This window comes from Acomys minous (genome assembly GCF_964271855.1).
Source record: "Acomys minous genome assembly, chromosome: 13".
Taxonomy (NCBI): Eukaryota; Metazoa; Chordata; class Mammalia; order Rodentia; family Muridae; genus Acomys; species Acomys minous.
The window spans coordinates 105653824-105681086 of record NC_140495.1 but is presented as its reverse complement, the minus strand read 5'-3'; the positions used below and the strand labels follow the sequence as shown (position 1 = coordinate 105681086).

General features: G+C 52.0%; 1 protein-coding gene across 4 annotated transcripts in view; it reads left to right on the top strand.

The window, feature by feature from the left end:
* The first annotated feature begins 1468 nt into the window (after positions 1-1468).
* The window catches only part of PDE9A (phosphodiesterase 9A), an 89230-nt gene continuing 63435 nt past the window's right edge, over positions 1469-27263 (top strand). For all 4 annotated transcript variants that reach the window (XM_084753703.1, XM_084753702.1, XM_084753700.1 and 1 more), the window contains exon 1: positions 1469-1625. In XM_084753703.1, the coding sequence (XP_084609829.1) occupies positions 1557-1625 (69 nt within the window). In that variant the 5' untranslated portion in view covers positions 1469-1556. The remainder of the gene's footprint in view (positions 1626-27263) is intronic.

Sequence of the window (27263 nt, the reverse complement as noted above, 5' to 3'; positions counted from 1 at the left end):
TTGGCAAGGCCAGTGGCCATCCACCAGGTAAAGACCAACTAGAAAGATGAAGTGAGGGAAAGAAAAAACGCCATCAATCTGGCTGGTTGATTAGGCTGGCTCCTCTCAGGCCCGCAGGATAGGGAGCCCCAGGCATTCTCAGCAAGCACAACCCAGACACCAGCAGATGGACAGCGCGGCTGGAAATCCACTTAAGACAAACAATAAGCGCCTTCTCCAGTGGTTTGACAGTGGCTTCCAAGAGCAACAAACTCAAAGCCACTCCTCCAGCTGTTCCCTCAGGGAAAGGCCCAGAGAATTGTGTCCAGAGGCTAAGGAGACCTGAAATTTTTTCCCCTCGGCTTACCACGCGTGGCCCCAACCCCCATGGAAAATAGCAAGTGTGTGTGTGTGTGTGTGTGTGTGTGTGTGTGTGTGTGTGTTGTGGGGGCAGTGGTAAGGGAAGTGCTGCGTCCAACAGATAATGGGCTGGCCAACCTTCCCTCCGCAGAAACGAGGCTGCCTGTTCCTCCAGGTGGAGGGAGGCAGCCTTCCTGGCCCTTCCAGGAATGTGCGGCCAACTAGAGGAAGGAACTTTCCCCACTTCCGATTCAAATTAAGTGAGGGTGGCCTTTAGCTCAGGGCTCCAGGAGGTGGGGGTGGGGGGTGGGGGAGTGACTTCCCAGCACTGTGAGCCACAGTCACAGCTTTCAGCCCAGAGACTGGTGACAACTGATGGTGTGGTGTGCGTAGGGGTGATCTCTGATCAAGCTAAAGGGCACAATGGCCATGCCTGAAGAGGGCACTTAAAAACAGGCTGTCACAGTGATAGGAATCCAAGGGAAAGGGGGACTTGGAGGAGAGGAGGAACAGGAGGGGGGGGGAGGGGAAAGGGAGCCGGGCTGGAGAAGGACGGAAAGTGGGAGACTGAAGTGGGAGGGTAAAGAAAGTGGCAGGAGAAAAGGGGAGGGGCAGAAAAGAAAGGAGGGGGGGAGGAGTGGGAAGAGATGAGTGAGTGAGGAGGAGGGAAGCTAGGTGAGGAAGGGCGAGCCTGAGATGAGGAAGAGGGAGAGGAAAAAAGGGAGAGGAAGGAGGAAAAGGAGGGAGAGGGGGGAGACAGGGTAGGGGAAGAAAGGGAGGGGGTGAGAGGAAGGGATAGAGGAAGGTGGACAGAGAAAGCAGGAGAAGGTGGGAGGGAGAGGGAAGAGAGCCTGGGAGACGGGAATAAAGGGGGGGAAAGGCTGGGAGGGAGGAGAAGAAAGGGATTGGGAGAGACAGGGAAGGAGACGAGGGTGAGTGAGGAGGGGGAGAGGCTGTCGGGAGGAGCCCTGGTGAGAAAGGAGGAGGATGGAGAAGGGGAGGGGTTGAAGGAGAGCGGAGAGGAGGGAGGAGGGGAATGGAAGGGCGGGGCGGGCCAGCGCCGTGGGAGGAGGGGCGTGCGGAGGCCGCGAGCTGCTGGCTCTGGTTGGCTGGCCGCCCCCGCCCCTCCCCCGCCCCTCCCCCCGCCCCCGCCCTCCCGGCGCGGCGGCCGCGGCGAGAAAGTAAGGTGAAAAAGTCCAAGTGCAGCTGCCGGCGCAATGGGGGCCGGTTCCTCAAGCTACCGGCCCAAGGCCATCTACCTGGACATCGATGGACGCATCCAGAAGGTAACCCCTCGCGCGCGGCCTCCGTACGCCCTAATAGGCGCAGGTGTCCCCACTGAGGGCTCCGAGCCCATGGACGGAGCACAGGGCCCTGGGAGGAGCGGCAGCCTGCGGTGCAGACCCGTGGGGGGCAGTTCCCAGGTGGACAGCGACATTCTCGGGGATCCTGCCACTGCGCCCTGTGGCCTCGTGGGGACTGAGGACCCGCTTCTGGCTCTGCTGTACACTGCCTTCCTAGCCAACTGGAGCCAAGTAGGAGAGGGGTTCGCCATGGACCCCTTTTGTTCGTGGCCCCTCCTCTTCTGAAGACCCTTCTCTGGACACAAGATGCTCTTGACTGCTGTTGAAATTGACAAAGCAACGGGCAAGGTGGCTTGGAGGAGGGCGGAGGGGGGATATCTCATTAGCTCTCCCTTAAGTGCCTATGAAAAAGCCGTTGCGGGGAAATTGCACCCGGACCTCAGCTGGACATCTCAGGGAAGCCAGCACCTTGCCATGGATCCAGCAAAGGAAGCCAAGGAGGGATGCCCACTGGGTATGGGCCGCCACCGCTCTCAGGTGTGCGTTCCCTTGGCTGGCTGGCTTTACCAGTAGGAGAAACCTTTCTTCCCACCTCAGCCTGATCCTGGGAAAATGGGAAGTACCATCGTCCTCCGAGGTGGCCCCTTTGACAGGCTCAGTGACTTGGGATGGATGGGAGGCACCTTCAAGCATCAGTGGTCAGCCTTTTACTTGAGCAGGATGGGCAGGCGCAAGACCAGATCCAAGCCCCTGAGCACAGCTAGTGAGATTAACAGCCTCCTCTTCCTCCCAGAGGAAGGAAGGGCTCTTCTTGTACTTCTTCCTGCTTTAGCCCATTTGAGCACACAAACACGTGCACAGCACATACATTTTCCCCCTTACCCACCAAGTGACAATTTATTAAAGATCTCCTTTTTGGTGGGGGCGGGCATTGATTTTGGTGCAAGGTGTGGAACCCTGGGCTTCATGCGTGCAAGGCTGACACTGTGTTATGAAGCTACATTGCTGGCCTTCTTTTATCTCTTTAAAGTGGTAAGGTGAGGTGTCACCTGGCCAGCAGTGGCAGGTCCTTCTAGAAATCTCCTCAAAGGGTAGCTTGGCAATATGTAGAAAGTAGAAGGGAGATTTGGGCGGGCCTTGAGCAGACTGGTCTGTCACCATAGGCAAGGTGGACTTCTCCAGTGGACATACTTGAACTTGGGTAACCCCCAGAAAGGTCACCTACAAGCCAACCCTGGGGTGGGTGGGGACAGGCCCCTGCACTAAGCTAGAAGGCCATGCATGCATGGTCTTGGGTGGAGACAGACCTGGTGTTGAGTGCTGGCTCTGCTCCTCTGGGCTCCTCTGGGCTGGCGTCCTTGTCTGTGAAGGGATCGTCATATCTGCTTTATAGGCTGTAATGAGAAGTAAATGAGAGATATAAACAGCGCCCGGAACATTGCAGAACACAAGAGGCATTCTTCTCCTCCCTGCCTCTGCCTGTCCATAAACATCCTTTTCACTCACAACACGGAGGAGCAGAGGCTGGTTGGAGCAAGGGGGTCTCCACCCTGCCACTGTGGCCAGCCCATCACTGCTCCTGGGCACTTTGCCATTAGCACTGGGTGCTGAGGTGGACCTTTAGCCTGGTGAGAACCAGGTCCTCTGGTTTCCTGGTGTCTCTGTTCACTTCGCACGCTCCACGCCCTGTAGCTCTGCACCCATGCACGCTGCTGAGACCTTGTACAGAGTAGTTCTTCCCAGGCAGTGGGTATATCTGAAAGTTCCCAGCATGCAACCAGTCCTGGCTTGCATTTACCCACTCCATTGGGAGGTCAAGGAACAAACCGCTATTGCTTCCGAGGAAAAGGCCTGGGCCCTGGGCATGAGATAAGGGCATATGCTGCTTTCTGTCACGGCAGTCATCATCTCGGTGAGGAGCTTGCCCGTGGCTCCTGTGTTATCTCTGCTCTTTGTCCCTCTTGCTACCAACTCCTGGTCATCTCAGCTCCAGGCAGACACAGGGGGGAGACCATATTCCTGACATTGGCTTTTGCTAGTCTAACCTGCCCAGCAAAACTCAGGGAGAAGACCTCAGGCCCTCTTGGTCTTACTAGAGTGGGACTCAAAGGGACCAGTGTAGCAGTTTGGCTGCTTCTTGGTGCTGCTTTTTCTGTTTGGAGACAGTTCCAGATGCGCGCAATACCCAGCCGTCTTTAACAGGGATGGCAGCAAGAATAGAGTGTGTGTGTTGGGGGCGGATTCTGGCTTCTGTCTCTGGGGCATTTCGTGTAGATGATAGGAGGGTCCAAGGGGCTTGTCCTCCCGAATGCTATGCAAAATCTGTAGTGCCCTTAGGTGGGACACTATGTGTCAGGAGCTCTACTTCCCATCTCTGGGTAGTTGCTGTGTCTGTTACATGGAGGTAAGAGTGGGCCACCCTAAGGGCCACCCACCCTTAGATGGGTGAGGCAGATCAGGTAGCTGCTTAGCCATGTACCCTAAAGTTGGATGTTGAGGCTAAGACACAGCATGACAGAGATAGGCAGGGTACTACTGTGTTAGCCCGCATGAGCCATCACTGACTCTCTGCCTTGGTACCACAAGTTATTTCCAGCTGGCTGAGGCGTTACAGAAGGAGATGATGGGGTCTGTGCTATTGGTGGACCTTTGGAGATCGGCTCCCTTCCTCTGTGGAGGTAGAGAAAGCTCCCATCCTGCAGATCCCAAAGCCTTTAGGACATACTGGGTTAAAACCCTCCCAATGGTCAAGGAGCACTGTTGCCTGCCCAACCACGTCTCTACATTCCAGTCCCACTGTCCCCCGGCCTGCCAGGATACACACATGAGGACCAGGAGGTCTTTAAGTCGGCCGCTAAAGAAGCGGGGAGTTGGGAGTTAGTTAGATCTGCTCTCTAGACGCTAGGCCCCATCTGTCTTTGCTCTGAGGATTCCCCTATGTCTCTTCTTAGCTGTCCTCACTGGGGCCGGGGTGGTGGTGGTGGTGGTGGTGGTGGTGGCGTGTCTGTGGTGGTTGGGGCAGGTCATGCTCCCAGACCTCAGTCCTTGGTCCTTTTATCTACAGAGGAGGAGAGTACTACACTCACCCACAGGGATGCAAACGTGAGGCAGCTCACATCGGGGAGCCAGAGGTCCCTGGCTTGGTAGCTCAGCCAGGCCTGGGTTTGCAGACTTGCGAGGAAAGCATAAGAGACCTTTGGGGCTTCGGGGTTAGTTGAAAAGCCAGTAGCTGGGCAAGGGGGCCGCTTGGGAGCCTTTGTTGGAGTCTGGCCCTGGTCTGGTAAGTGCCTCCGCTCAGCCAGTCTAAGCTGCCTGTGGCTTTGTTCCAGCCCTGTCTCTACAGCTGGAACCCAGGTCTTCCTATGGAAACAATCACTTGAGTTTTGCTGAGCTGTTTCTGTGGGGAAAGCCACAGGTCACACCAGCATGAGGAAACTGGCCCGTATGCCCATTTGAAATGATTTGTCTCTGTGCATGTGGGTGCCTGGCCTTGGTCTTGCTGGAGCCTAGAGTTCAAGGTGCCAAGGCCTGCTTAGGGCTTCCTACTATACTCCTGGGCTTCATCCAGGCTGGTCCTGTTGTGCCTCTGTGGACCTGCCAGCCTCTGACCTGAAGGCTCTGACATCCACACTGAAGATGTCCTCCTTGGTGTGGCCCCTCTGCACTGAGAGTCCTCTGTCCTACATGCCCTGCTGGGTTGCTCACTGGGACTGGGGTACCCTGCTCTCTGTTTCTCTGGCATCCTCTGCCTATGCCCAAGGGCCCTTTCACTTTGGATCAGGTAAGCTAGAAGAAGAGGGGCGTCTTCATTCCCCAGGGACCTAGTGTGGAGCTGGGGAGGGAAGAGTGGGGGGCAGGGCCATTTGGATGGCCAACTATCTCTGCCCTGACCACTGGCCTGAGATAGCCCGAGATAGCCCGAGATAGCCCGTGGGTGTCGGCCAGGATCAGAGCTGGCTGTAAAGATAAGCAAGATCACCATCAACTTTCAGTTTCTTTTGCAAAAAGCAAGCTGCTGTTAAAGGCCCGAGGGGACACTACAGTAGGACTATCCTAGGAGGAACTTGGGAGGTCACTGAGAAATCAGAGAACAGGCCCTGACCCCTCCTTCCGTGCCCAGCTTTGATCTGAGGTTCCCAGCAACCTTTGGCCCGAAGGGGAGGCTATAGGCTTGAACCTAGCGTGACACTGTCAGAGGTGACTGCTGATGGGCTGCATGCCTCTGGGAACACGGCTGCTGCCCTGTGGCACAAAGAAATTGCCCTGCTCTTGATGGTTTCAGAGCGGTGTCCCTGGTCCCTTACAATGTTTCTTTGATTCTGCCTTGGCTGACTGGGAGATGGTGTCTGAGTTTGGTTTCTGTCTCTGTGATAAACACCATGACCAAAAGCGACTTGGGGAGGAAAAGATTCACTTGGCTTATACTTGAGGTCACAGTCCATCCCAGAAGGAAGTCATGGCAAGGACGGTGAAGCAGAAAAGTAACAAGAAATATGGCTTACTGGCTCATGCTCTGCCTTCCGAGTGCTAGGCTTAAAGGCATACCCCACCACACCCAGCTCTGCCTGCTTCCTTATAGAGTCTAGGCCCCATCTGCCCAGGGTGGCACTGCCCATGGCAGCCTGGGCCTTCCTACATCCAATCAATAATCAAAATAAGTCTCCACAGATTTGGCCTCAGGCCAATGTGATCTGGGCAGTCCCTTGGCACTCCCTCTTCCCAGCTGCCTCTTGGTTGCTTGGTTGACAGTAAAAACTAACTAGGACAAAGCAGAGGGAGGGGGAGTTGGCTCATGCTTTTAATCTCAGTACTTGGTAGGCAGAGGCTGGTGGATCTCTGAGTTCAAGGCCAGCCTGGTCTGTGAGTTCCAGGATAGCCAGGGCTACAAAGAGAAACCCTGCCTTAAAAAGTCACAACCAAGCAACCAACCAAGCAACCAACCAACCACTAACCAGGACAGATGTGAAAGGCATTTCTCCCTCTGGAGAAGTAGGAAGGTGGCAACATTCTCACAGAGGGGCAGTGCTGAGGCTGGTGACTCATGGGGCCTGTGGGCACCTGAGAACCTCAGGGATGGCCTCAGTGGCCTCGTTTCTCAACACCGTTCACACCTCCAGACATGACAATTTTGAGATCCCAGAAGAGGCCACCTAATCACTCATATTATTGTTCTCCCAAACCCACTGACTCTAACCAAAAGTGGCCAGGAACAGAAAGGCAGAACCCCAAACCCTACACACCAGACACTTCCATCTCTGACTTACAGATGCCACACTTGTTGGGACTGATTCATGCCCAGAGACAAGGGAGGTCACCAGAGTGCATTGTGACCGAGGGCTCATCTGACCCCAGAAGTGTGTAAAACACAGCTCTGGTCACAGGTGGAGTCCACCAAGAGAATAAGAAGGGCACCAGGTCCCAGCAGCTCAGTGGAACTGACATGCAAATGAGAGGTGATGCTGGCACAGGTCTCAGTGCCAGCCAGCAATGAGTGCACCTCGGGGCATCTCAGTTGGACTCTGCTCATATGACTTACCGTCCGAGTGGCAGGCATGACCCACGGGTCTCTCACTGCACCAAAAAAAAAAAAGCCCCCTCCCATCCAGTCATCAGGTTGCTGGTATCCCAGCAAGCCACACCCCTGAGAGATGGAGGGGGGTGGGGGGGAAAATAGGGGATGTCTTTGATAAGGAGGGCTGACTGAATCACCAGGGAAACACCTCCTTGCAGGAATCCCTGCCCAGACTGCTTCATTTCAAGACCTGTCCCCCAGTACAAGGCTTCATCCTCACAGAGTGCAGAGTGCGTCTGCAGCCTGGCGATTCCCCACCACAGAAAGTGCAGTCTGTGAGACCTGACTGACCACTAGGGCCTGAGATGTGACTGTAACCTCTTACAGCCCACAGCATCGTGCCTCCTGCCCTGTAGGCATCCATCTGCATAGCCTGAGCCTAGGCAGCTGGTGCTCACGTTGGAGGCACGGGGAGTGTGCAGTCGCATGTAACCCCTATGTCTCTTCTCCAGTCACACACTGGAGACATTCATCCCAACCAGAAACTCCCTGTAGCTTTTATTCTTTTCCCTTTAGACCCGCTGTCTAATTTTTCTAAGTTGCGATGAACTGTGTAATGCTGTTAAGTGCCCGGCTCACAGTGCCCTGTAGCCAGCACCTCTGTTTTCCTTTTACACATTCTCCAGGCAAAAGGAAGCTTGGTTAAACATGGACTTCTCACCCTCCTTCGCCCCGTGCACCCTCTTCCTGCATCTAGTCTCTGCGAGTTTGCCTACTGTAGGGATCTCCCCCAAGTGGATCTTACAGTGTTTATCCTTGTGTTTGGCTTCTTTCACTTGTCACAGGGTCCTGCCGTGCTAAGGTGAGTGTCAAGACTGTCTTCCTCTTTAGGGCTAAGTAACATCTACTGCATAAGTAGTAGGCCAGAGCGTGTCATTGTCCCCACTGGATCAGACAGCCAGGGACCCTGCCTGGCACTCTTCAGCCTCTAGTCAGTTCCACGTTTGCTTCCTGGTATATACAGGGTCAGCCTGGGAGCTAAGTATATTTCTGAGAAGAGCCCCCCAGTGCATCTGCGGTTCTGATGATGCACAGCCCCGTCATCCCTGGCACTCTGACGTCACAGTTGTGAGCACACAAAAAAGGGAGATGCTTCTTTACATCTTTTGTTGTGTCTTAGCAAGGGGGAGAAGGGAATGCCTGTCCATGCTTTGGGGGGAGATTAAATGGGCGCATTTGTGTTGAGTGTCCCCATGGCTGGCTCTCGGACTGTCCCTATTAAAACTTTAACTTAATTTAACTTAATTTTAACTTGTCCATTGTTTGCTTTATCTGTGCCTGGTTGACATTATGTCACTCTGGGCTGTTAACTGACCTCCATCATCCCTTCCACTTCCACAACAGGCCATGTGCCTAGGCTCACTGTGTGGAGGGTAGACGGGTCAGTGCTGTCCTGCCAGATGCTGTTGTCTCAGTAACACCTGTCCTAGCTTAGCCAGCAATCCACCCCCCTCCACTCAGTTGGTGGCAGAGTCACCATAAGTGGCTTTTATTCTGTCTGGAGAGATGACACTGAGGAGGCTCAGGGAGAAGACAGCTTAGCCATAGGTGTGAGTGGAGCAAGACACACTGACCTTGTGTTGTGGGTTTCAGGCTTATTGTGAGCGTGTGCGTGAGTGTGTGAGTGCATGCTTGAATGTGTGTGTGTGTGTGTGTGTGTGCTTGTGTGAGTGTGTGTGAGTGTGTGTGTGTGTGTGTGTGTGTGTGTGTGTGTGTGTGTGTGTGTGAAAGCATTGCCCAGGGGCTGTGTGATGGTTTTATAGTCTAAGCCAGCCTGACAGTCAAAGGGAGCTGTGCCCTTGACATGCCTCCTGTTGAGTTTTTCTGCCCCTCTCTTGCAGCCTTGTGGCTTGGCCAGTCTTTCACCGGGCTCTGGGAAAACAGAGCCCATCCATGGAGTAGTAAAGACTGGGAGGTCCATTTAGCCTGGGACTTTGGCAGGAGGGCAGGCTGCTCCTCCAAAGTGGTTTGAGGTAACAGTCTGGAAGTCACTAGAACACATGTCAAAGTATAGCCATGCAGGCCTGCTTATAGTCAGGCAGCCAGTTGCATATGGCTGATTTATTTGTTTGTTTGTTTGTTTTTGTTTATATTTTGATGAGATCATTGGTTCCTCAAGCTGTCTCCCATGATGTCTTTCTCTGCAGAGGCTTTTCAAATGTCCCTCGCCTCACACACAGCCAGAAAACTGGCACATTTGGCTTTACCGCCTAGTGAGCTTCTGGGTCTTTCCTCCTGGAACTCACATCCCTGACAAGCCCATGGCCAGGAAGGCTGGGTTTCAGGACGCAGCCCCAGCCTGCTGCTCGGGGGCAGTGCCATGCAGGTCCTGTAGGGCTGAGTTAAGCTTAAGCTGTGATTAAAGGCTCAAAAAAAAAAAAAAATATCAGTGATTGTGTGTGCTTGGAACTGAGACTCTCTGTGAGAGCTGAGGGTGTCACTGTCGCTAAATGACAGAAAAGCCACAGCTCAGAGTCTGTGGCTGTAGAGATAGCCGCTGACCACACCGCCTTTGGGAGTCTGCACGAATTAACTCTTCTGTCGCTGTGATAGAACACCACTGCTAAGGCAACTTATAGAAAGAGGGTTTGTTTGCCTTACAGTTCCAGAGGGCCAAGGGTCCATTACGGAGATGTGTGGCAGCAAGCAGCAGGCATGGTGGCAGAAGCTAGATGCCGAGAGCTCACACCTTGAACCGCAAGCACAAAGCAGAGAGAACACGCCGGTAGTAGGTGCATGGACCATAAACTCTAAAAGCAACCCTATTGCCGTCCTTCCTACTGCCATTCCTCCTAAGCCTCCCCACCCAGCTCCACCAACTAGATGGCATGGCATCTTCTTCACAGAGTCTACGGGACAAGTTCTAACCTGGACCCCAGTGTCGAGGCTGAGCCAGCCCCTCAAAGCCGGAGTGGGAGGTGATGACGTCTGTGTCATTGTGGCGAGGGCACGTGGAGTTAGATCAGGGACCTCTGGTGCTGAGCGGAGCCCCTAGAGGCAGCAGAGATGGGTCGGTTACTTCTCAGCTGCTGTGACCAAAAACAGCTTAGAGGAGAAAAGGTATTAGCTCACAGGGCCTTTAGCCTAGTAGAAATTGAGTCCTAAAGGAGATGTCAGTGGGCATCGTGTCTCAAATCTAGGTTCCTCCTGAGGCCTCTTTCCTTGGCTTGTAGGCAACATCTTCCTAGGTCCTTACATGGACATCTTTCTGTACATGTGACTATGTCCTCCTTGCCTCATATAAATATGGTATCCATCATGTTGGATCTCTTTACCATTCTCACCGTGACAGCTTTAACTCAATCACCTCCGTGGAGCTCTTGTCTCTAATAGCCAATCTAAAGTGCTGCGAGTGCAGGGGTCTGAGGTGGGAGCCTCCCCGCTCAGCCATCACCAGCCCCTCCCTGGAAGGACGGCTCTGCTTTCTTTTCAGACATGTCTTGGGACCTCTGACTGTGGGAGTTTCTGGCTTGGGTCTTAGGCCCTCAGCAGGTGCCCCATACTAGCCACACTGCAGCCCTCTTCAGAGCCTCGATGGCACCACCTCCCAGAATCCTCCTGGTTTCTCCTCTTTGACCATCTATCTTCCTCACAGCTTGGCTAACCCCAAGGGAATCACAGCCACTGTGGCTCCGGTGGAACCGCTGTCCTTATCATTATCACTGGAACTAATAAAGACAGAAGCCATGACTTCCTGTCATCCGCAGCCTTCTATTGAGGTTTCTAAGGGGGGCAGTGTTCATCACTTTGGCCCACGGGGAGGTAGGGCATCATGGTGGGGAGCATGTGGCAAGGCAGAGCCGCTCACCTCCTAAAGGGCAAGCAGCAGAGAAAGGGCCACAGTCCCAGTGTCCCCATCAAAGGCATCCCCCCAGTGACCTTCCACCAATGAGGCCACATCTGCTGCCGGTTCTGCCACCTCCCAACATCTTCATCAGCTGGGGACAAGCTGGGGCAACACCATGCAAAGCTATAGCGCAGCCCGAGGGAGGTCTCAGAGCTGTCTGAGTCTCTGCGGGAGGAGGGCAGCAATGGAGCGTCTCCACCCTTGCCTGCCTTTCCTTTCCTCATCTTCACCTTCATCTTTTCTCATCTTCATATTGCTCCATCCTTGGCTGCTGTCTTGAAGCCAGGATGATAGGGGCGACCTGGTGGAAGAAAGCCACCAGATCGTTAACTAGAAAAGCCCCAGAGATGTCCCCCCGCAAGCCGGGCCTCTGCCCTGAGCTCTGGCACAACACGGTTCTTAGTCTTTTTGATCTCTGTTTCTCTCTTTCCACTTAACTTCTGTGATTCATTATTTAACAGCGGTGACATTGGCTTCAGACACTAAAAGTGTTAAAAGGAAAAAAAAAAAAAAGGAGGCAAAGCAACTCAGAGCTTTGACAAGAGAGATGAGTGTATCAAACATGACAGACATATCCAAGCAGAAGATCCTGAGACCAGAAGGGACACAGGTGCTGGAGTCTGCCAGCAGCCAGACAACCTGGGGAGATGGAGGAGGTTCAGGGGGTCAGAGTGGCCTTGCCCTGCTCCTCAAGGAGGGATGCTCATAAATGCAAAGCTCTCCTATCTCCTCCTCCTCCTCACCCTGTCCCCACCAGGCTCATGGCAGCCATCACAGGGGAGTGGCCAGCTCTAGCTCCTGAGCCTCCGGAGGCTCCCTCTGGGTCCTCCTCATTGACTTGTCCTCAGTCCACTTCCGTCTCTGCCTCAGAACTTTGTCGCCTGCAGGAAGGAGCATAGCCTCTTTAGAATCAGGACTTGGAAGTTAATCCGTTCGGCCATGATCATGAGCCCCATGGCCTTAACACAACAGGAATTCTCAATCTCCCTGGGCCTGAGCCAAGGTGTCACCAGGACTGTGCTCTCTGAGAAGAAGGCTCTGCCAAAGCCTTTCCTACCTCAGCAGCTCACAGAAGCTACCAATATCCCCTCTGCATGTGGCATCGATCCCCCCAACTCCTGTTTTCACGTCACCTTCTTCTCCTGTGTCAGTTTCCTACCTCACTGTCTGACGGCTCTTAGGATGGTTACATTTGGGGATAACCCCCAAATAATCCAGGACCACCTCATTTCAGAAATACATCTGGAGCTGGGCATGGTGGCGCACGCCTTTAATTCCAGCACTCGGGAGGCAAAGGCAGGAGGATCGCTGTGAGTTTGGGGCCAGCCTGGTCTACAAAGCAAGTCCAGGACAGCCAAGACTAACACAGAGAGACCCTGTCTTGAAAAACCAAAACCAAAAAAACCCCAAACAAACAAACAAAAAAAGGAATGCATCTGAAGATAAGTGGCCACAGAGGGAATACTCTGGGATGCTGGGATTAGGACGAGGACAGGGCTTGGGCTTGGGCATGTGGTTGTAAACGTTGACCTATATGTTTGGCTCCCACTACTTCCAGCGACTCCAGGGGCTGCCTGTTGGAGCCACAGACTCAAGCCCCCAAGCCTGAGGGAGCCCCAGCTGCACCGAGCAGAGCCGTGTAAGGCACTAGCCTGGCTCTGCTTGCAGCCTGGACCTCTCCTCCCTTGATCTGGTCTTCTCTGACAGGCTGCCTTCGGTTCTGTGTTTCCCGTTGCCCATCTGCTCCCATGATGCCAGGTCTTCCGGTATCTTCCCTGCCCAGGTTTACTCTACATCGTGGTAGAGCTTCTGCGGGTCCGGTGAGGCAGATGTACCTCCCAATTCTTTCCCCTGGGCATTTGTCAAAGACCCCTCAAATGCTGGACCTGAGAGAAAGTGTGTAAAGAAGACCCTTGTCAGGGAGGCTGTGGTGGGCTTTGGGACCAGTCTCAAAGCAGCAAGCTGTATATCTCCTGTTCGCCTGGGGCCTTGTGTCAGCAGTAGGACTGGAGTGCGGCTGTGCTAATTGCTGGTGAGAATTTGGGGGGGTTCTGTATCCCACCAGAGAGGCAGGTATAGACAGCATCTGCCTGTTGGCATTGCCTGATGTTTCCAACATATATGTTTTCCTGGGTGTTTGAGAGCCTTCCGCACCCATGGTACACACTCTGTGTGAGGAAAGAATCCATTCATTGTCCCAAGCTTTGTTTCTTTCCCTCGCCGTCGCTGTGTGGCTTTGGGAAAGTTACTTTCTCGGAGCCTTAGAGTCTGCAAAATGTGAGTATCCAGCCTGGAGGGGTGCTTTAGGGATCAGAAGAGGGCACCTCTGCCACCCCGACCCACGATACATCTGTTTCCACACTGGGACCTGACATTGGGGGGGCTGTCACTAGTTCTCCTCGTCCAAGTGTGTTTGTCTTAAGAAGCGGCCCTTAAATCTAGAGATATTCCATGAAACACAGGTGAAACAGTAATGCCGGCCTGCTGCCCTGAGCTTGGAAGTCAGGCCAGTGGGGAGCAGGCTGGGTAGTGGTGGGGTCCGGGGGAAGGTGTTGGGGACCCTTGGAGCTGGGAGTGGGGAGCCAAGCCTGTAGCTCGCCTTCCTTTCACATCAGCACATGGGTGATTACGCCCCTAGAACCAGCCTCCAGCCCCCCACTGTCCTACCTCATCCCTCCCCAACCCCCGCCGCAAAGATAATTTCAGTAATAGGTCTGGAACACAGTAATAAATGGAAATTTCTGTTATTATTTCATACTCTTCTTTTTCAAATGCAATGACCGGAAAAACATCTCCTACATTAGAAAGGGAAATGAGGACTAATACAGTCTTTATTTTAGCAAACAAAAAACAGCATGATTGCCTGCTGGTTCAGCCGTAACCATCTTGAATGTGACGTCATTGCTGAGCACTCCAAAGCAAGAGACAGCGCAGAGAGAACAGCGTGCTCAAATTTACATGTCTAAATTGTGTAATTGGGGGTTGAGATTCAAATATGGGTGGGTGATGGGTAGGTAGGTGGATGGACAGGTGGACAGACGGATGGGTAGAGGGACAGATGTAAGGTGGCTGATGGATGCGTGAGTAGATAGGTAACGTCAGGCTAACTGGTGGATGGATGCTTGGGTAGATGATAGAGTGGATGGGTGGAGGCTGGCTAGAGAGGCAATAAGATTAGTGGATGGAGGTAAAGGCATTAGTATAGATAGATAGAGGGTGGGTAGACAGGTGGACGATAGACTGAATGGTGGATGGATGGATGAGTAAATGGATGGAAAGACAGATAAGATGGGTAATGGACAGATATGGAGGTCTTAGTGGCTAGATAGCTGATGCATGGGGGAGCGGACAGACCGATAATGGATGAGTGCATTATGGAAAGACAGGTGTTAAGGCAGTTAGAGGGTGGGCAGATGGGTGGACAGACAATGCATAGATAAGCATGCAATGTTCTCTTTGGTGGATATGTTTTTATCTGGGGACAGAATATGCAGTTTTGGTACTGGTCTCCTTTTCATATTAAATATCTTCATGTGAAGCGCTTGTTTCTCAGGCACTAGAAAGGCAGTAGACAAACTCCCCGCCCCCCCCTCCACGCCCCACATATACACTTTTAATCCCTCCGAAAATGTGAAGGCGATGCCCCTTGTACTGGAGGAGTTGACTGTTGTAGACAGCTGGTTTTCACTCACCCAGCAGCCAGCCTGAGAGGCTGTGGCAGCTTTGGGGATGGGCAGGGCCTGACCAGCCCACAGAGGCTTATGTAAAGGCTTAATAGCTGGCAAAAAGCTTTAGAAAAAAAATGAATCAGTCTATGATGGGCAAAGCAAGAGGGTCGTGAGTTGGTTTGTTCTCCTCAGAGGAAGGAGCTAAATCAGTACGCATCCCAAGGCTGATGTAGCATTAGACATCAGTGGTTGAGAGCCTGAACTGCGCTTCCATCACGGGTGGGACAACCCAGCATAGAGCTGGAGACCTGCTCTTCCCCATGGGGAGCAGCAGCTAACCCAGCTTCAGACACAGCCCGCGATCTGGCGCCCTGGCCTCTGAGCCATTCCATTGGAGTTTGCATCAGGACCAGTACCTGCCACATGCTTCCATGCCTATATCTATGGGGCTGATGATGACATCAGAGCTCTGTCTCTGTCCTGAGAATTGTCTCTGCCCCTGAGAGTGGTTGATAATGATAATGATAATGATGGCGGTGTCTATGTTGATAGAGCTATTACTATACAGCATAAAGCCATGGCACACAAACTGCACCCTCGTGGCCATCACTGAGAGCTGAGGGTTGGAGGTTCCCAGGAACTGTTTCCTGTGCATATGCCTATGGGCTGGCTGCTCAGAGGAGCTGATCCAGGCCTGTGGGAAGAACCTCCTTATTTAAAGACTGCTTGCTGAACTAGGGGAGGCCTTAATCTTCCTGGAGGGAGCTCAGACTGGTTGCTCACCTGCCATGTTTGGTCTTACTAAGACCTCCTATCCTCTGGTATCTGCCACCAAGAGAGGCCAGCGGGCCAACTTAGAGCAAGTACAGCCTTGTTGACAGAAGTCTGGAGCTGGCCTCCTTTTGTCCCACACTGATGGAAACTCCCAGAAATGCTGCCTGGCTGGCATCCTGGGGCCACAAGTCCTCAGTGTCTCTTGCTTGTGAAATGGCCTTGGAAGTGATAGAAGGAAGGTTTAAATGGCCTGTCCAGTTATCACAGCTGCCACCCTTGCTGAGCAGTTGGTATGTTAAGCTTTTACCTGCCAGGTTGTGTCCTCACAGCGTGCCTGGAGCCAAGGCAGGACTGTCTTCACTTTCCACCTGGAGAATCAGAGCTGCAGAAAGGCTAAGTCACCCACACCGGAACATGAATTCATGTTCCCGATTTCCCAGTACTTGCTTCTCTGCCATACATGGAATTTAAATTCCAACTTCCGTCCTCTAGCTGTTTGGTTTGTCTCTTGTTCTTGGCTTTATGCCAGAGAGTTTTCTTTCTGAATAGAAGCGGAGAAGACCCTTTCTCCTCTCTTGAGATTTTTATAATTTGCAGAGCCTCTTGCTCACACCTGGTTCTTTATCAGACTTAGCTTCGGGGATGACATAACTTTTTCCTTGGTTATAAAAGCCCCACGTATTCATTGCAGAAGACTGGGAAAATGCAGTGTGGCATCAGGAAGAAAATAAAAAAGAATCCATTCTCCTGCCACCCAGGGAGCCACTGTTGACACCTCAGGGCTTCTATTGCCAGGGTTCTCAGGGAAGTGTGCATGTGTGTGCAAACACATGCATGCATGCATATGTGCACTTGCATTTGTGTGCATGTGTGTCATTCTCGCCCGTAGCTGTGCCTGATCTTTTCTTTTCTTTTTTTTTCCTCACACAGCCCCCCATCGGCAGCGTTCTCACTGTTGCATTAAACCGGTCTTCAGAGGCACAGCTTTACCGCGTTTGTAGCGCCCTGTCTGCAGATGCAGTCAACTGTAACTGTCTCATTGTTTATGAGACCCAGGGTTTTCATTCTATGTCTCTGTGGCAAACTATACCAGGGGAGCTTCCCCAACTGTGAAACTGCTGGTGGGGCGCTGTGCTGAGCGGTGGGGTGGGCCTGAACTCAGGAGGCGACCAGGTTTGCCTTGACAATTGCGTGAGCTAACCCACAGGCTGCACCCAAATGGTGCCTGGCTGACACATGGTCCAAGCTCTCACCATTTGTCTGTCATCTTTACCTCTCAAGAGCGAGGCCTGGAAGTGGGTCTCTGAGTCAAAGGGCATGTGCCTTCCCAAACAGCTCTCCTCTAGGGCTGTGTGGAGAACCATTCCCTAGCTAGCATCTTCTACCTCACCTCAGAACCCATACCTCATGTTGTCCCCGTTCTTGAGGACAATGGTGGCCTTATAGGAAACTGTAGAGAGCACAGTGAGACCCCAGAAAGCACCCGCTTCCCAGCAAGGTGTGTTATAAGCACCTCCCCTGCCCCCATAATAATGCACCCTGGGCACCAAGAGTGGCATGGCTCACCTAATGGGTGCAGGCCCTTATCATTCCTGGACCCATTTTATTCTGTATTTATTATCTCCCATGCAGTTTCTTTTCATGGTCACAGTAGGTAGCATCCCATTAACCTTCAGGGACCCCTAACCTAGCCACACCCACCCCTGGCCGCCCTCAACCACCCCGTTCCCATCCAAGTCCTGAACAAAGAAACATCTGCTCCCGCCCAGATGGGCACCGACAGCGGCACAAAGGAATGATTCCATCCAAGTCCAGCCTGTGAACTGGGCTTACTCACATAGCATGGGTGGGTATGACTTTAGGAGTGTGGGTGACTCCAAAGCGGTCACATGACTGACCCAGAATGGACAACAACTTCCCCCTAGCTGCCCTGACAGAGCCCCTGTCTCTGTCAACCTTTCACCTTCCGGTGGACTCTAGCACCTATAGGCAGCTGGCCTGGGGCAGGAGGGCATCTGATCTCTCAGGGTCTAACGATCTAGCCTCTGCTGCCCTTCTATGGGAGAGGCCTAATAGGCCAGATCTAGACACTTCCTTGTGATTACCACTGCCCTGATTTCAAGGAGCTAACACCATGACATTCTTGGAGACCAGTGTTCTACAGTACCGGGTATGGAGGTGACAACTGACAGTCGCCGTCCCAGAAAGCACTGGGTTCTTCCCACCTAGAGGACTGCCTTTTACTTTTTGATGTTACCAGTTTGATTATCGTTAGGATTCGCTTTGATTCCTTGCAGTCGGTAATGGCTGGACTTCTGACCTCGTCTCTTGGATGGGAGGATTCTGATGCTGCCTTGACATAGACGCTTAGTGAATGCCGCCACCATCAAGTTGAGAGAGCAAGCAAAGGCTCTTCAGATGGTTAAATCTGAGATTGGAGAGACTGGGGTGGGGGGGGGCAGGGCTGAGGTAGAGGAATGCGGGGATCCAGCAGCAGAGGGAAGAGGAAACACTCCAGGTTCCCAGCACCCTGGGCTTTCACCATCAACAGCAGCTGTGAAATTGCTGGGGGGTGGCGGAGGAGGACAGGGCAAAGACTATAGAATTTCTGTGAGGAGGATTTTGCTGGAGATTTGTTGCTGTGAGTTCAAAGAGACTTGGTGAAAATTGTTGCCAAGGCAATTGACTAAAAAATTGTGCCATCAGAGTCACGGTAACTGGGAGACATGAAGAGCTGTATGTTTTACAGCAGCTAACTCCTCAGTGGGGCCTTCCCAACATGGGTTTTATTTTGTTTTTTTAAATATATAGTTTTCAGAGAGATGTGGAGAGGGAATTCATGCCATCCTGGTTCCCACCCAGCCTTGGAGGACGGTGTGTCTTGATGGAGTGTGGCTGGACCACAGAGGAAGTTCCCAGGCACTGTAGCTCCCCGGGGGCGCTTGCTGTGATGCTGCTAAGACTAAGTTTGGTTTGAGTTTTTTGTGTGTGTGTGTGTGTTTTTCCCCCAGCCTGTCAACTCAACCCAAACCTCAACTGCTGTTTGATTATCGTATTTACCCAGGTCTGGGAGAATTTCATAGCTACAGAACCACACAGGCCTGTGTTAGAAACCCACAGGTTCTGGTGGTCACTGGCTTAAGACCAATCTGTATGAACTCACTATATGACTGTTCCCTGGTAAGAGGAAGGTTTTTATTGGGGGGGTGGGGGGGAGTGAGGTGGGCAGGCGCCTGGAAGTGTCCAAAGCAGAGAGACAAAGAAGTAGACTCTGGGGGGGGGGAGGGCTGGAGAGATGGCTCAGAGGTTAAGAGCACTGGCTGCTCTTCCAAAGGTCCTGAGTTCAATTCCCAGCAACCACATGGTGGCTCACAACCATCTATAATGCGATCTGATGCCCTCTTCTGGCCTGCAGATGTACGTGCAGGCAGAACACTGTATACATAATAAATAAATCTTTAAAAAAAAAAAAGAAGAAGAAGAAGTAGTAGACTGGACATGGCCAGAAGACTGGACATAGCCAAGGCTATCTTGGAGATTAGCAGGGGATAGAGAATAGAAAAAGTATAGCGAGACTAACAGGAGTAGGAGCTGAGGACAGTGACACTGGCAGAAGCCTCGAATGGCGAGCATAGCTGGATTATCAGAAGGGTGAGTAGATGGGGTGAGAGAAGGGCCAGGAGACTGGTGTGGGGCCATTAACTCGTCTAGCAGGTACCCGTGAGTAGGGACTGAAGGAACCTGGAGGCTCGGATGGACCTTGGGATGCTGAGAGGTACACAGGTGTATGTTCATTGTATTGCGTGTCCCTTTTGCTGGAGGTAACGGGACATGACTCCTTTAGGTAGATGAGAGCCAGTTTCCCACGCTCCTGAGGAATGCTGGCTTTCATCTAACCACTAGAAACCCTCCTGTGTGGAGCTGAGCTCCTTGCTGGATACTCGCACGGCCCTTTGGAGTTTGGGGAATTGGCGTTTCCTTTGGATCTGACACAATTCCAAGCCACTGTCTCATAAACCCAGCAAGAAATGTGCATGGGAGCTGCAGGGAAGTGCTTCAGACAGACGTGCTGAGATGAGGGGCTCTGTGTTCCCTCGGTGTGGGGGAGTTCACAGGGGAACCACCAGCAGAAGTGAGCAGGGCAAGAGGTTGGCTGCCATGCCCCCGGTCTCCTCTCTATGGGATTCTGGCTTCCCTGTATAGTCAGTCTCCTAATTGCTGGGAAGAGGGAAATAGTCACGCCTGCCACTGCAGCCATTTTTGGACTGAATAAAATCTGAATATCAAGGATAAATGAGACAGAGACCTCAGAAGACACTTTGTGTCTGGAACCCAAATCCAAGTTTCCATAGCAAGCTTCCTTGTGCACCCGTGTAGCCCTGTGCCCATCAGTGGCCTCAACAGCTACAGAGAACTGCCCTTCCTGGAAGCCAGGCTGGGTTCCAGACGTCTCACAGGGCAGATCTCTGTGTAGCATTTCTTGGTCAAAGGCAGGTTAAAAAGGCAACCAGGGCCAGGCATGGTGGCGCACACCTTTAATCCCAGCACTTGGGAGGCAGAGGCAGGCGGATCGTTGTGAGTTCAAGGCCAGCCTGGTCTACAAAAGTGAGTCCAGGATAGGCAGGACTATTACACAGAGAAACCTTGTCTTAAAAAACCTAAAACAAACAAACAAACAAAACCAGGTGTGCCTTAAATCCCAGCACTGAGGAGGTTGAGGCAGGAGGATTCTTCTGAGTTTAAGGCCAGAGTCAGTTCCAGGCCAACCAGAGCTTACATAGCAAGACCCTGTCTTCATAAAAACTCTTCAACCAAAAAAAAAAAAAAAAAAAAAAAAAAAAACCCACAACCAACAACAACAACAACAACAAAAAACAAAAACCAGAAGCCGGGTAGTGGTGGCACACACCTTAGTCCCAGCACTCAGGAGGCAGAGGCAGGTGGATCTCTGTGAGTTCAAGGCCAGCCTGGTCTACAAAGCGAGTCCAGAACAGCCAAGGCTACACAAAGAAACCCTGTCCAAAAAAACAAAAACTAACCAAACAAACAAACAAAACAATCAAAAAAATCTCAAAACATTGCACCTCCAGATCCCTTCAGTCCCACAGAGGTTAAGCTTCAGGGACAGAATCATTCATGACATTAGAGGCCAAGTTAGAAGGCAGTCCAGCCTTGAGTGGGGCACAGGCACCAGCAGAATGCCCACCTCTTCCCATAGTCCTCTTTGCCACTGAAAGAACACTTCAGCCCAAGTCCCCACTGTGTTGAGAGAGGGCAGCCACTGCTGAGCACCCACACCAGGGTGCAGCAGGTGGGTTCATCAGGCCTGTTTCCCACCCAGGGGACAACTCATCAAAAGTTGCTTCCACGCCAGAACTCCACAGCACTCCCCACTCACTCACCTCCTCCTCGGTGACCCTCCAAGTCCTGCTGCATTTTTGTATTGAAATTCGCAGCTGCAATGCTGGCGCGTACAGCCTGGTAAGGCACCCTTCCTAGGAACTTGGAAGCGCTTTCATTGTGTGCTTTGGTTTTTTAGACGATACGAAGGTACTACCACCACCCTCAGCCAGGACCACATGGGGCAGCTGGTTGCCTGGGGATGGGGCTTGGAGCTTGAAAATGCTCCCCTGCCTTGTGGGGTTTGAACCAGGAACCTGAGAGGCCCTTCTTTTGTGTGTGTGTTTTGTTTTGTTTTGTTTTTCAAGACAGGGTTTCTCTGTGTAGCCTTGGCTGTCCTGGACTTGCTTTGTAGACCAGGCTGGCCTCGAACTCATAGCGATCCACCAGCCTCTGCCTCCTGGGTGCTGGGATTAAAGGCGCATGCCACCACCATCTGGCAAGAGGCCCCAACTTAACCCTCTTCCTTCTTTTCATAGTAGGACACAAAGAGAAAAGCGACACCCTGATTAGCTTGCCACTTTAGAGACAGAGCCACATCCGTAGAAGGATGCCTCCAGACTCAGAATCCAAACTGGCTCCTTGCCCTTTCTGTGGCCCAGAAGCTACTTGGGTCCACCGCGGTCCCTTTCACCTCTGCTTCTCAGTCTCCTGACTTGTTCCTTCCCAGTGTCCCAGCTAAAACGATTGTCCTCTTAGGGAGGCTTGAGCTGGGTGGAGACCTTGGGTGGGTGTGTAGCTGTTGTGAGGACAATTGAGTCCCCCTCAGAAGCTGACTCTTGTGTCTCCAGTCCCTTGCTTGCTCCCACAGCACCCGCAGCCCTCTGTGTACTGAGCATCCCTGACACATCCCTCTGGTGGCTCCCGCTGAACTCGCCATCCATTCTTACAAGTCCCAGGTCTCTTAGGGAAACTTTCATGAAGAACTGTGGTTGGCCCAGGTTCAGTTCCATCAGCATAATGGTGCGACAGGTCACCAGGAGCCAGGGCCACCTGCCATAGCCTCGAGGTGCCCTGTGCCTGGTAGCTTCAGGCTGGTCACTGTGACACTTGAAAGCTTACTCCTGAGTTTTGGGAAGAAAGTGTATAGAGAGATGTTTAATTAGCCATTCACCACCAGTGGTTCTCAACCTGTGGGTCACGACCCCTTTGGCAAACCTCTAGCTCAAAATCTATTTACATGATGATTTTTTTTCCCCCTGAGACAGGACTTCTCTGTGTCGCCTTGGCTGTCCTGAACTCACTTTATAGACCAGGCTGGCCTTGAACTTACAGAGATCTGCCTGTCTCTGCCTCCTGGGTGCTGGGATTAAAGGTGTGTGCCACTACTGCCCAACTTGACATGACAATTTATAACAGCAAAATTATAGTTATGAAGTAGCAATGGAAATAGTTTTATGGTTTGGAGTCACCACAACATGAGGAACTGTTAAGGGGTCATAGCATTAGGAAGGTTGAGAACCACTAGTCTGTACCCAACTGAGCTGACAGGACCAGTGATTGCTAAATAGCCTGACCCCCACTTGCCATCCTATGCTTGTGATGAGAGGCCAAGAGTCACCAAACTGGGCCAGAACATCTTTTCAAAACCACGGGTGCTCCACCATACACAGCTCTGGACCGATAGTTTACCAGGTCAAGGGCAGCTCCTCCCTCAGGAAACTATGGGCACAGAGGAGCTGCATCCCACTTTTATTCTCCACCTTAACACCCCGAAATCCTTCAGTGTGTGTGTGTGTGTGTGTGTGTGTGTGTGTGCACACGTGCTGCACAAGTTGTGGCTGGAAGATATTCTGCTTGCATCTGGTACCTCAGAGACCCTTGAAGACTTAAGTCGATAACCCAAGATGGTCATGAGGCTCATGGGTAACCACCATGATGGTGTGACACTCGACATGGTGTGTGTCCAGCTGTGCTTCTGTGGTTCCTTCCAGGGTTTTCCTCCGCTTGCTGCTCACAACTCCCAGGGGAGGCCAGTGACACTCTGGTTCTGTTGGCCCATTTACAGAATGGTAAACTGAGGCTCCTGTGGCTACAGTCTTGCTTACAGGGGACAAGAGAATCTAGTGCAGAGAAAGGGTGAAGGTTGAAGGATCCAGCTTCGGTCCCCAGATTGAGCTCTGTGCCTGTAGCAAGGTCCGCAGCAGGGGCCTGACTTGAATATAGACTAAGTAACCAGGGTCTAGTGGCCTGACCCTGGCTGCACCCATGAAAGCACACACATGCCAGGGTGCCTCTCTTTCTTTGTGCCAGCCTTTGAATTGTGCTCTGCTTCTGCCAACTCCCCTAAGTGTCGGTATTCTTTTCTGTGGGTGGCAGACTCAGGTGGGGAGGGGCTCCCAGACGAAGCCGCGCTGTGACATTCACAGGTCTTGCCTGAGAGAGAGAGAAGGACCAATACTCGGTGAGGAGAAGGGAGAAGCCCTCTGCTCCCCATTTGTTTCTCCTGTCAGCCTTTTAATATCACGGTGCTGCTGGGCGTGGTGGCGCACGCCTTTAATCCCAGCACTCGGGAGGCAGAGGCAGGTGAATCGCTGTGAGTTCGAGGCCAGCCTGGTCTACAAAGTGAGTCCAGGACAGCCAAGGCTACACAGAGAAACCCTGTCTCGGGAAAAAAAAAATCACAGTGCTGCCAATCAAGGCATATGAAAGACTTTGGAGGTGATTTTCCCTGCTTGTTTATGAGCCCCAGCCCCGATCTGCCTCCAAGCTGGACGGCGGTATGAAATCCTGTGAATCTGGCTGCCTTGGCATCTTGTTTAAATCTCAACTTCTATTTTCCTGTGCTGTCTATTTCTTGAGTAATGAACAAAGAATCTACAAAATTAGTCAAAATGTAGACAGGCGGCCCCGTGCCATTTCCCATGAGGCTTCCTGAGGGTCTCATGAGCACACACTACAGCCAGCTGGTTTTTGCAGTCAGTGACAGTTGGCCCAGGCTGGATGTTTCCTGACTCCAGGCGTCCCAGCATCCTGTCCTCTGGCTTTTTGCTTCTTCCCACCCACTCAGACTCTCCTGGCACTGGCCCGGTTGGAGACTAATTAACAACAAAGGATCGTGACTCTTCTTCTCATGAGATGACTATGGTGTGTCAAAAGATTTTTGCTCAACCCGTGCTGCAGCCAGTTCAAAAGAGACCTCAAGAAAGCAATCACGCTGCAGAGCGGAGGAATACGGGTTCGCGTGTGCTTTCTGCTAGAAGCACCCCTCGGAGCCTTTTCTGCTCATTTTAAGTTTCTATGCAGCCTCTCTAGGCCATTTACCAGAAATGATGTCCTGGTCCCAGAACAAAGCCAGTCTCCTCAGACCCAGCTCAGCTGTTTGCATGGGAACAGCAAGAGTGTCAGGAGCCTCCCATTTGATCGGTTGGAAGACTTACCTTCCTTTTATTTCTTCTTTCTTTTGAGACCCAGGTCTCACATAGCCCAAGCAAGTCTCAGACTCACCATGTAGCCCAGGCTAGCTCCGTATTCATGATCCTCAGGCCCCAGCTGGGTTTACAGGCATGGATCACTACCGTTGGCTGAGAACTTTACCTTTCAACTTCTAAAAGCCTCACTTCTCTTTGATTCACATTTCATCAGCTGCCCTTATAAATCTGGGGGGACAGATTTCTCAGGACTGCGCGAGGCTCTTAGCCTGCCAGAAGCTAAGGTGTTTCTTTTCCCCGGGAAGACTGTGGCCCCAAGAAGCACGTTGTACCCCCCCATCCCCCCACAGGAAGTTCAAAGCTTCGGCACCATATGGTGGCCCCAGCTCTTTGAGAGTCGCCTACTGCTCTGGCGGAACCTCTGCAGATAACCCCGTTGCCATGGAAAAGAAAGACTATTTAATAAAACTTTCTGAATCTGGGGAGGAGGCGGAGATGGCAGTAAAAAAAAAAAAAAAAAAAAACAACAGATATTATTTTAAAATGTTTCATTTTGGTTTTTTTTAAAAAAAGCCTACAGTTTGTTAAAATGCTTAAGAAAAGAAAGGGATTCTTTGTGGAGCGAGAAGCGAACAAGTAAAACCTGGGGATCACTCTGTGCTCCGCGGTGAATTCTGCTGGGCGTGGTCGGCAGGCGGATCTCTGTGAATTCGAGGCCAGCCTGGTGTACAAAGTGAGTCCAGGACAGCCGAGGCTACACAGAAACCCTAGCTCAAAATACAAAATAAATAAATAAATAAAAAATAAAAATATAAAAAGACAATAGCCATCACTAGACGACAGCTAGGGCCTATTCCTATTCCACAGAACTTAAAATTGAGGCACAAAGAAATGCGTGAAGCTCAGGTAAAGGGGCCTGACTTGCAACCACGGCGTGCATGTGTACACACAGCTAAGTAAGGCTGAAATAGGAACAGAAGAAGTCAGGGAGTTTTCTCTGACTTGTAGAAACTAGGAAGGCAGGAACTAGGAGGACAGAGAGTCCCACTGGACACTACATGGGCCCTAAGAGGCCCTGGTACCAGTGGCTCTCGGCTATAGAAAGGATGCAACTGTAGGATTAGCTCTGTGGGTTCTGAGCATGCTGGAGAAGCCCCTCTGAGCCACTTGGTACCCTTAGTGTCTGGGCATGGGAGGTGAGGAACAAGGCCCTTTGTAGAGGGATAGGTGGCATACAGCACCACATCCCTGACGCCTCAGAGGTCCCTCTCTGAGCCTAGTAAAAAAACAAAGTATGGTTTCCTCCTGCCTCACCCAGATTCTGTGCATGGCATCCCAGAGCTGGCCCAGGGACCGTTCCTTCTCTGACTGCAGGTGCACTTTGAAGAGCCTCTTACCCCTGCCCTCTTTTTTTTTTTTTTTTTTTTACATCTTCCAGAAAGATCAATCATAGAAAGGGCCTTCTGCCTCCGTCCTTTGCTATACCCACCTCCAGCACATAGGCGTGTGAGACCTCAAAAGCCAAACAGCACAGGCAGAATGAGCTACAAGAAAGGCCCCATCTGCCTTGATGGGTGAATGGATAGCCAGAACCCAGGCTAACTCAGAACTCCAGGTTGGCTGCGCCAGCAAATCTGCAGCATAAACCATGGCTCAGAGGCCCCTGCCAGGGATGCTCGTGGCAGAAGCCAGGGTGGCACTTGGGGGGGCGGTGTACCCTGCTGACAGCAGGGACCAACGATGCTGCCACTATATGTGGATAATGAGATAAAGAGAGGGCAGGGGGGCTAGGAGAGGAACACCCACAAGGCTAGAGTTAGAGGCCAGAGTGGGGACATTTAGCTAGGACACAGGCTGGGAGGGGACTTGACCTTACATGCTCAGCAAAGAGCTGGGTCTTCACCGTGGGGTGACAGGAGCTAGCAGCGGCTCTGTAAAGAAAAGTGACACCCAGTAGGGCTATGACAGGGAGAGGATGAGTTGGGAATTGAGGCAGGGGGGAGTCTGGGCAACACCAGAGACTAGCTGGAATAGCATCCTTAGGAGGGAGCCGAGGACAGTGCAGATGGATGACTCGGGTCACAGCGAACAGCTGTCACCCACGGTGTAGATCCAAAGGGTGAAATCATTGAGGCATGAACAGATACACTGTTTTCTGTGTCACTGGGCAGCATGCAGGAAGTGACCTCAGTCACAGAAAGGCCAGGTTCACGGGAGAGAGTCCTCTATTTGCTGTATTTCACTATTTCTAAGTAGAACAAGAAGCAACTCAGCTAAAAAAGACTTGTGTCGGGCATCAAAAAATATCATCAGTCACCTTGTCCTGGTCCTCCCCCGCACGCAGGGACTGAAAGGCGTTTACGCAGAGATCCGGGAAGAAGCATCCAAGGGAAATGTCTTTTGAATGAAAGTAGGCCTTAGAGGTGCCTGTGATCCCTGCAGTCCAGAGCCTGAGATTGGGGGGGGGGGAGGGATTTCAATTCTGGGTTCCACAGTGAGAAGCTGTCTCAAAAAGGGGGGCTGGACTGTAGCTCAGTCGTTCTCCTGGGGGTTCAACTCCCCAGGACAAGAGAAGAAGGGAGGGAGGGGTGGAGGGAAGGAAGGGAAAAAGAAAGCTATGATAAAGTTTGATAGATTCATTATGTACAAGAGCGATTACCAGTGAAAAAGCCGGGACAGGGCTCTTGCATAGACCAGGCTGATGCAAGACAAGTTTTCGCTGTCCTGCAGGGCCAGGGCTGGATGCCCGTGGCATGCAGAGTCACAACACAAACCCTTTATATTCTGCTGTGTCACTAGCTATTCACAGCTCTTTTCTTGTCACTTTGATTCCCCCTTTGATCTGCTCATTCAGCTCCAAATCCTCATTCCCCAAAGACTAAAAGGCAATCTTTAAAAAAAAAAAAATCAATAACCTTAAATTTGCTTTTCCCATAACAACACTGTGAGGTGACTGAAGACTAGCTGTGCCACAGTACCTTGGAACTT